The following is a 9388-nucleotide window of genomic DNA, read 5'->3' as shown; positions in this document are numbered from 1 at the left end:
TCTTGAAAGTGCCTAGATCGCAGGGTGCGGAAGCCTCGAGTCGTCGTAGTGGCCGCCCAAGTTTGTCACTGACCAACACCTCGAGCACCTTCCAGTAAGATTGTCTGCGACGGCCGCGAGATGATTCTTCGACTTCGTGACTTGGCCTCATGCTCGAGATGTTGTAAGAGATGTAACTTGGGCCGTCTCTTACCCCGTCTGTCCAGGAAGTGAGAGGCCCATGGAGACATTCGAGTCCTACGGCATGAAGCCATTTCGTAGCGTGCGTGTCCCGGGCAAGCAGCCACCAATGCAGGACTACCGAACGATGCGTTAGCGGATCTTGTGAGACATACAGCCGTCTATACATGGCCAGCACGAACATCAACGCCGGATGTTCTTTGCCAGGGGTACATACCTCCATATGCTCGATGGCATGAGCTCACTTGTCGGCATTGCCCGCCACGGCGTACTGTTTTGGCAGAGCCTGGCGAACCCGGTGATAGCCATGTTTTGTGATTGATCCTCTCTGCCAGTCAGCATGAGCACATCTGGACACTTAGCAGCCGGCTCATGGCGAGCGTCGCCTGTGGGACAAAACAGGAAGTCGCCGCTCCTGGTATGACCGGGGACCATAATCACCATCTCAGAATCCTCATCGCCAAGCGATGCGCAATGCAGTATCAATGGCGGGAAGATCCATGCGTGCGAAGCATAGCCCCAGCTAGAGGTGTCCATGTGAAATCGTTCATAGGGTTCAATGCATCACCGGTCTCGGTGTCAATGCGGTACGTCTGCCACATTTTGGGGGACAGTCTCTTTGGCTTTTGGCTCTCGGAGCTCGGGCAATGGCGAGTAACTTCCACGAAGTTTGTAGTGAACGCCTCGTCCTCACTGAATGCTTGAGCCAAGATGTGGATACTCTCTCGCTGCACACTGGGCGGCCGCTTCGCGGTAGTCCAACCGTCATCTGCTGTGACCCAAAACTCCGAGCAGAAAGCTTCGTACCGTTTCAAGAGTGAGGATAATGGTAGATCATAATCCACGGGAATTTCCTCTCGATCTGCGACATCTGCAAGCGGGAGGAGGCCATAGATCTTGTCCCTCATGTCAGTGCAATGCCGCCGACCATATGTTACCACCAAATAGACGAGATCGCGTTTTTTCGTAACGTGCCATGTCTTGCCAGAGAAGAGACATCTTGTGAAGATCGCGAGGTATGAGTGCCCACTGACAGCTTTCAGGTCATACACTTTCATAGAGCAGAGCAGGTCATCGCCTTTCGTAGCTGAAGAGATGCTGATGAGGCGTATTTGTTGGGATGCGCCACGCAAGGCTGGGTGAACGTACGGTCCAGAAGGAGGTGGTTGAGATACGGGAGGTTCGGAGACTGTGTTATCGATGCCATTAGTCTCGTAGGCCATTTTAAAAAAAGCCTGTCTGGCGGACTACCACATGCTCAATGCGTCCATTAGAAAAGAGGCATGAGTACTGGGCCGAGAGCCTGTCAGGACAGAGCAGCGTCGCTTGCGCTCACGATTTGAGTGGACGTGTTGACGACGTAGCACAGAGAGAGCGTCGCTAGCCCTTTGCTTCACCTTCATCTTGTGGGACTGCTCATCCTTGTGTTGTAGGCGCGTCGAAAAGGAGGTTCGCGTGTCCTCCTTCGAAGAGCTGTGGACATGATTTTGATGTCATGTCGCCGGACATTTCAGGATGACAAAACCGATTGCTGAGATGTACTGAAAACCGGATATGAAGGTAGGTTGTAGCAACGACATGCGACAAGGAAGGAACGAACCCTTACCAAGACGCGCTCTTGACGCGTGCGGAAAGTGGTGGGACGACGGTGTCCATATCACCGTCCATCTCTACAAGTCATAATTCGACCATGCTCACCCGTAGTATAGCATATTCACGATGTCCGCAGAACCGCCCACCTTCATCAGCACCACCACAGTCTACTCCCTCCTCTCCACGGTCGCAATCCTGCTTACCGCCTACCTCGCATCCCTCACGCTCCTCCCGCGCTCCACCTCCACCAAGATCCGTCTCCTCTTCATCTGGCATGCCTTCGACGCCCTGATCCACTTCCTGCTCGAAGGCTCCTATCTCTACAACTGCTTCTTCAGCTACACCACAACCCTCACCGACCTCGCCAACCTCGACTCCATCCCAGCATCTCCCTACCTTCCCCCGAGCATCTACTTCCTCGGCCACCACGATCGAATTTACGGCTCCGAATATGGTAATAACCCTTTCGCAAAGTTGTGGATGGAGTATGCAAAAGCAGACGCACGGTGGAGTGGGAGTGATTTGACCATTATATCGTTGGAACTGTTGACCGTGTTTATTGCCGGGCCAATGGCAGTCTATATCTGCGACTGTCTGAGGAAGGGAAAGCCTGAGGTGTGGTTCTGGATGATTGTGCTAGCTACTGGAGAGCTGTACGGTGGCTTCATGACTTTCGCTCCCGAATGGTTGTCTGGTTCGCCGAACCTCGATACCTCCAATTGGATGTATCTGTGGCTGTATTTGGTCTTCTTCAATGCTGCGCTGTGGGTCGCGATCCCGGTGTGGATATTGTACGAGGCATTCGGGAAGATCTCTGGAGCACTGAGGTTGCAGGAACGACAGCGACAGATTGAGGTTGGGAAGAAGGCGAGGTAGAGTCGGGCCTCTCATGGATTGGCTGGGAAGTAGTAAGAAGTGCCAGCAGCCTGGCGTTGGACGAGATACCCGCCCGAGAGCAGTCTGTGAGGACGGCGTGTTGTTGGTCAAGATTTCCATTGTGAGCAAACCACCAACTTCTGCTGTAGCAATACTCTTGCGTTAAGGCCGTGATGTGCCTGTCGCGTTTGACGTTTAGTGCTGTTGATACCTGGGTGTGCTGAAAGTGTATGGAACAAATGCAGTAGAAACATATTCTCCCTCCATCAGCCGAGACACTTCTGCCTAGCATACAGAGCCTCGACACGCCAGAGGGGTATTTCGTTAGCGCAGTTCTGGTGGACAATTCTGATTGCTGCCAATCGACGCGCTACTTTAGGAGCAACTAGGTACGGCTATGCTAATGAAGTAACCTTCCGACCTGTCAAGACGCTGTACCTCAAGAAAGCAGAGAGTCCCGGCTGCCCAGCAGCAAAATCGCATCAGACGCCTCCAACACCTGGTCGCGCCAGACGCACTGACATTAACCACACCACCCTCCTTACTTCGGCGGCAAAGCATGCGGATATCGATCCTTATCCTTCCCATCCTCCCTAATAACCTCCTGACTAACCGGCAAAGGCACACCCGCAACTGCCTTCTTAAGCTCAGTGCGCTGCTCCTTCAAATTAAACACTGCATTCTCCAACCCTTCAAAGTGATGTTCCATCTTCCCCATCGCCTGTCCCGGCTTGACATGATCTTTCCTCAACCCTTCGACAGTCCCCTCAAATCGATCCAGCTTCTTCGAGTACGCTCTCACATCCTTCTCAAACAGGAGCCAGTCGCCCAACAGGAGGTTACGGGCTTTGAGTTGGGCGTCGTATTGACCTGGTGGAGCGGTGGAGTTGCGTTCGAAGAGAGCGTCGCGTTTGGGGGGAGCTTCGGCTGGTGCGGGCGTGGTTTCGGCGCGGGTGGTGAAGGAGGTGGCTTTCTCTATGCGTCGATTAGCAAACGGGGGGCCGGGATGGCGTGGGTTGGGGTGACTTGCCTCGAAGACGAGCACATTCTCCATTCAGCTCCCCAGCCTCCGAATTCAAGCTATCAATCTTCGCCTGCAACTTCTGCTCATTACTAACATGCGGTTTCTTCCTCAACTTCGAGATTTTCGCCCGGACCTTCTCGCTCATGCTGGTCTTGCCAGAGGAGGACTCTCCCTTCATCGTGCTGCCGTTGTCAAGTACTGTTGCCTTCGTGGAGCCGGGAAGGATCGTGCTGGTCGGGGTGATGTTTGATGGCCACTCCATCATGTTAGACTTGGTCTGAGGAGCTACATATCCTAAATCCTGCTATCCGTGAATGCAGCATGTCACTTGTACTTGTCCACGATGCGGTGCCACATGATGGCCAAGGCAATTGACAAATTAGCAGTTGTGCACCTTGAGTCCATTCTTGTCTCGAGGGTAGCAGTGCCATGAGGGTCAAGCATGTCAAGAGGTGAATAGAGGACGCCATGATGCCTGCAGGCAGTAGCATGCACCACGTATTCGACGTAGCGTGAGACAGGCTGTCCCATCAACCAGATTCCTTCCGAATCGCGTACACCAAAGACGCTGTTGGTACACGCATTGTGTAGTGTTAAGGTCTTCATGTTCATTCAATGTAGACATAATTACGTAGCGTACCTATTAAGACTTTTCCCCCTTGCATCGACACCAGTCGTCTTCCTTCGCCTGGTCCATAATGTGCGGTCGCTGTCTTTTCTCTGTACCCTGTCCTTGACATTTCGCTCCGCCACTGTATTTCTGAACATGTAAGAATGAGTGTAGATGAATCATGTGCGATGAAGGTGCGCACAGTCTGACATACTGTGCCTTCGATAAGAAGAAAACGCCGGCACGTGTGAGACGACCTCCCGTCGTACTCTCCGCGGGTATTTCTGAAAATCACCAAAAGAACGCCCTGCAGGTTCGTCCTGCCGCTAAATGCCATGTACGTGCGTGTCGTCGTTATGTACGATGAAATGGTTGCGTGTGCCAGGCTACTACACCCGACTCATGCGCGATTCGAAGCTCGCTCGTGGGTCCGGGTTCATAACTCCCAGAGGCCGGGAATAGTCTTGGGTGTCCTGCATGGAGACACGACTGCCGTTTGCCTCTTGGTTGGCGAAGAGGACACTTGGATTGAGTCGTTGGTCGTACACCATGGGCTTGCTATGCCTTGTGCTGTCGCCGGAGTGGCTGCTATCCAGAGGGCTGACCGGGCTGACGCCGTCATTGCCGGCGAACAGCATTGAATGTCGGACACTGTTCTGGCTTGTAGGATGCACATCGTCGTGCTCGCCCATGCTATGACGAGTGTTGTTTCTGGTCAGAAGTCCGGCCTTGCTAAGAACACTGACGTTGCGTGTCATTCTCTTCTTCGATCCAGTAGCGCTACCGCCTTGCCGCTCGTCATCGGCGTTGTGTTTTCGGCGCCACAAGAGGAATGCAATAATGGCCACCAATGCCACTCCCACCAAAACTCCTATCACAATGCCTGCTATGGCGCCAGCTCCCAGTCCATCTTGACGCTGCAGGGGCACTTGGTCGTGCGACCCACTGGCCACAACAGGTGTCGAGGTGACAGTCTGTGTCACAACAGCGCCAGAGATTGTTGTCATTACGACACTGGTCACCGGCGTTGCCGACTCCTCGGTGTTTGGTGGCACTGTCGTCGATGTTTCACGCGTTGATGTCACAGGCGCTCGGGTCGATGTTGTGCCCGATGTAGATGTCTGTATCAGTTGTGTCAGCAAGTGTCAACGCTGTACCAGTCGCAGTCAAGGTTAGATGCAGATCAGTCGCACAGAGGACACAGCATAGGCTATGCATGATGAAGGTGTGACCTCTGACAGGTCTCTCGATAGAGGAGATGACAGGACTCGGACTCGGACTTTGGGTCACAGTCGGGTCGACTGGAGTACTCACAACAAAAGTCGTCGCTGGTTCTTCAGTCGAAGATGGTGCGGCCGAAGACTGCATGGTCGTAGACTGTTTCATCGTAGACGTCAATAAAGAGATGTTGAGCGGGCGAAAAGACTCGCGGACACGCTCGAAGAAGGAAACAGTAAAGCAACGAGACGTCAAGGTGAAGTCTGATGGAATGAGCAGATCTGAGCTGTCTCCGCCAATGCTGTTGGTCTTGGACTGGATGCTGTTGGTTCGTGGGTGTCGTGTAGGGACAACTTACTTGCTGTGTATTACTCGCGCCTGATGCTCCAGCGGTGCCAGAAGGCGCGATGTCCAGCGCAATGTAGCCGTAGAGTCCTGAGTTGGCGTCACCGCATTTTTCGGCCGGGTATCCAGGGCAGTCTTGATTACAGCTTCCAGTCGACTCTTGATCGGCGGGTATGTAGTTCGAGCAGAAGCAGCTTTGATACGAGACGATGGCAAAAGCGTACTGCGATCTGCAGTTGTCCGAGCAGAGGCCATTTGACATGTATATATCGGTACCTGCAGCAAGGAGGTCAGTAAGTCGGCCGGGGTTCGCGTGTCGCGTTATAGCAAGGACGTACCTTGGCTGTTGCCCGAGCCAGTATTTTGCGACGAGCAGTACTTCTGAGCTGCGTTGGCACCCGTCGCCAGCAGTGCCACTGCCATCCACGCCCTGTAAGGAAGCATGTTGTGATGTTTCATTGTCGCCGTAGCCAACGCAGAAGCCGTGACGTGCAGAGGTCGCCGCGGCAGCGCGTAAGAATATGAGGACGGCGAGTCGCCTTGCTATATCCTTCTGGCGGAGCTCATGCGCCGTGGTGTGGTGGTGAAGGAAGTGCGGTGGCTGTTCGATGCCTCGAATGGCTTGGCGAACAAGGAAGCGAAGCGGAGGAAACGCCGGTGTCGAAGTCGAGGTCGAAGAGTCGCGGGCTCGACGGGGCGTGTGGCGGGTACTCGGACCGCAGCAGCAGTGTGTTGTCGATGGTTCTGCTGTGTATAGAGGATAGAAGACGGAGGGTCGATGATGGTATTACAGGCGGACGTCGGCTATCCGGCAGGTGTGGTGTGCTTGTCCAGCAAGACTTTGTTGACGGATTAGGGAGGCCCAGGTGCTTGTCGCTGGGCACTCTTGACTGCAGATGTGGTGGTGAAGGCGTGCAAGTGCACTCGATCGCACGAAGGGAAAACAGGCGGAAGCGGAAGTAGCGAGTGTGTGTGTATCGTGTGGTGAGAGTGAGTGTCGGGAGAGGTGGTGTCGGAGTGGTGGTGGTGAGAAGGGCAGCAGCGGCAGCAGCCTGCAGGAGACTTGAAGTTGCAGGCTTGCAAGCCGGACTTCCTTGGCCTTCCGCGCTGTAAGCCTGTAAATCCTAATAACAGACCAGCTTAAGCGAAAACCTTGACCACGAAAGCGCGTATCGGTGCCGCACAAAGTCTACACACTGCACTGCACAGCGTTCGCCAACCACCTGGCAGTCCGCACAAGACGGTCCTGCAAATGAGCTGCGTGCTGTCGTCTATCGTCGAACCGTTTCAGATGTCGACCGGTAGTTCTAGCTTTTGCCGACGGCAGCGTTGGTACAGTACATGTACATGTAGTGAAGTCGAGGCTGTACTGATGATGATGATGATGATGATGATGATGTTGATGACTGTGTCGCACCGGCAGTGCTCGGCCGTGGTGGAGGAGAAATCTCTCACATCCCGCGTACGAGTCGACTTAATCAGTCGATATGACGTGCCGACCCAGTCTACCCAGTCTCCCTCCTCCGTCGTACTCGTCCACCTCGCTCACACCTTTTGGTGCTGCAAGCCTCCGGAAAGATTGAGCGCGCACAAGACTCCAACTGCTGCGCACGCTACTGCACAAGCACGCTCGAGCAATGCGAGCTAGATTGTGCCGCTACACAGCAAATCCGCGTCCTGTCAGGCGTCGGCAGACTGGCCTGGCACGCCTGGAGAACAGCTGTGAGAGCTTGCTGCTTCAATCCGCCCTGCAGCTGCTGCTGTGAGGTGTTGCCGCGGGCCCGGGGCTTGCTCGATGTGGTAGCACCAAAGAGCTTGTGATGGCTGAGATGGTGTGGTGGGTGGGAAGAGCACCTCGTATCGTCCAGGTAGTCGATGCACCGCCAGGGTTGCTGTCGTAAATGGTATTGCTAGCAGCTGGGCAGCTTCATGATCAACACCGTGCTTCAGCAATCAACACTCGGAGGTGGGCCCTGGCTGCGTGAGCCTACACACGACGTTCACATAAGCCCGGTTGCTTGAAACGTTGAAATGCACCTTCAAACACCAAATCATCGCTACCTCGGACCCATTCTGCCGCCGCGGCCTGGAGCGAGAGCAAACTACAGTATCCATCTGCATGAGTGCATGAGACATCTTGCTCTCTTGCTCTCTCTTGCTCCTTCGCGAGGCACACTCTGCACTACCACCACCTCACCCAACATGCACGAGACCCAGCTTCACGAGACACGCTCCAGGAAGCCTTCCCCCACGGAAATTGACTCGCAATCACACGTGTCGTGCACGATGCTTCATCAACCCATGTTGCTCGTACGCATTGAGCTTCTCGTGTCCAAAGGTTAGTTCTATCTCTGGCATGCATTACGTGGACGTAAGCTGCAGCTTACAAGTTACCGGCATCTCAACACTCTACGCTCTCCAGTGGGCTAGACCGATGCCACACTTTGCAAGAAGAACATCAGGCCAATGCATCGGACAATACTCTTAAGGTACACGACCAGAGAAGAACTGAAGACGGCAGTCGCATCTCTCGAGTGGCGTCTGGAGTAGCTGCGCACATGCAAGGATACATGTATCTTTGATAATGTACGCCGTTTCAGCTGAGCGCCGCTGACAACATATCGCCGTCGTAGCGGTATGTCATTTCAAGGAACACGTTCGCCAGTCACACCTATTTTGGCGACTGCATCCACATTCGTCAACCAATTCCAGGTTCGAGCTCACCATATCACTTCGGAGGTATCTTCCGGAGGCGGCGCGGAGATGAAGTCGCTCGCCTATAGCATCGCAAGGGGCATGCGCACCTGTCCTTGTACAGCCGGAAGAAGCAGCTTTCCATCGGAGTTTCACCCAGTAGCACAAGCAAGGCGCTGGACCTAGGCATCATTGTCTCGGTGGTTCACGCGCTGCATTGCACGCGGAGGTTGTTGAGATGCACGTTGCCCGTGTGGTCCGGCATCGACAACAACTCGAATGCTTCGGCATTATCCCGCAGCGCTGGGCGCTTTGCGAATTCCGATCGAGACGATCGTGCTTGGAGATGCTGGTTGTGCTACACGGAGCGCTCCAGCGATGACTCGTTGTGACCATTTCCGAAAAGGTAAGTTCCGGCATCTCGATGGCTGGGTCTGACCGTCTGAGTCGGAGAAGGGTCTAAGTAAGTCCGAACGACGATGATTACTTGACTGATGCATAGGCCGGTCCTTCATCCTTGTATTCTTCTGCTGAAGCTCTGTCGGCAGGGCACTGCGAGCTCACATTTAGGATGTGATGGCGGCATTCTCCTACGCCAGCCCGGACACCTACACAACCCCCAAGGCCTGGTGACACAGTATGCCGCCGTCGCTATATGAGTCGACTTCGCTTCTAGAGAGCTGATAGCAGGACGTACATCTGAGGATTCGACAAACCGCAACGCGCTGTACACTCGACTGCATCTATCGGACCTCGCTACTTAGCTACACGCCCGCGTGTTGAAGCACCGACCTGCGCCTCGACAGGCAGTCGAAGCGCTCGGCGGCAATCAACTTGATCACTCTCGT

General features: G+C 54.3%; 4 protein-coding genes across 4 annotated transcripts; 1 reads left to right on the top strand and 3 right to left on the bottom strand.

Moving 5' to 3' along the window:
- Positions 1-662: 662 nt before the first annotated feature.
- Positions 663-1403, bottom strand: CLAFUR5_05982 (uncharacterized protein; the record flags this gene model as incomplete). Its single annotated transcript, XM_047905130.1, has 1 exon — positions 663-1403. The coding sequence occupies one exon, from the start codon at positions 1401-1403 to the stop codon at positions 663-665; it is 741 nt and encodes a 246-aa protein (XP_047761922.1).
- A 496-nt stretch (positions 1404-1899) lies between these two features.
- On the top strand, positions 1900-2649 carry CLAFUR5_05981 (Emopamil-binding protein-like; the record flags this gene model as incomplete). Its single annotated transcript, XM_047905129.1, has 1 exon — positions 1900-2649. The coding sequence occupies one exon, from the start codon at positions 1900-1902 to the stop codon at positions 2647-2649; it is 750 nt and encodes a 249-aa protein (XP_047761747.1).
- Positions 2650-3190: 541 nt separating this feature from the next.
- CLAFUR5_05980 (uncharacterized protein) lies at positions 3191-3935 on the bottom strand (the record flags this gene model as incomplete). The annotated part of the gene is made up of 2 exons (XM_047905128.1): positions 3191-3624; positions 3680-3935. The coding sequence occupies 2 exons, from the start codon at positions 3933-3935 to the stop codon at positions 3191-3193; spliced, it is 690 nt and encodes a 229-aa protein (XP_047761746.1).
- Positions 3936-4672: 737 nt separating this feature from the next.
- CLAFUR5_05979 (Cell wall integrity and stress response component 4) lies at positions 4673-6305 on the bottom strand (the record flags this gene model as incomplete). The annotated part of the gene is made up of 4 exons (XM_047905127.1): positions 4673-5404; positions 5598-5660; positions 5860-6122; positions 6185-6305. The coding sequence occupies 4 exons, from the start codon at positions 6303-6305 to the stop codon at positions 4673-4675; spliced, it is 1179 nt and encodes a 392-aa protein (XP_047761583.1).
- Between the last annotated feature and the right edge of the window lie 3083 nt (positions 6306-9388).

The sequence above is a fragment of the Fulvia fulva genome, chromosome 5 (genome assembly GCF_020509005.1).
Source record: "Fulvia fulva chromosome 5, complete sequence".
NCBI lineage: Eukaryota > Fungi > Ascomycota > Dothideomycetes > Mycosphaerellales > Mycosphaerellaceae > Fulvia > Fulvia fulva.
Note: the sequence above shows the minus strand (reverse complement) of the source record. Positions and strands in the feature narration are given on the sequence as shown.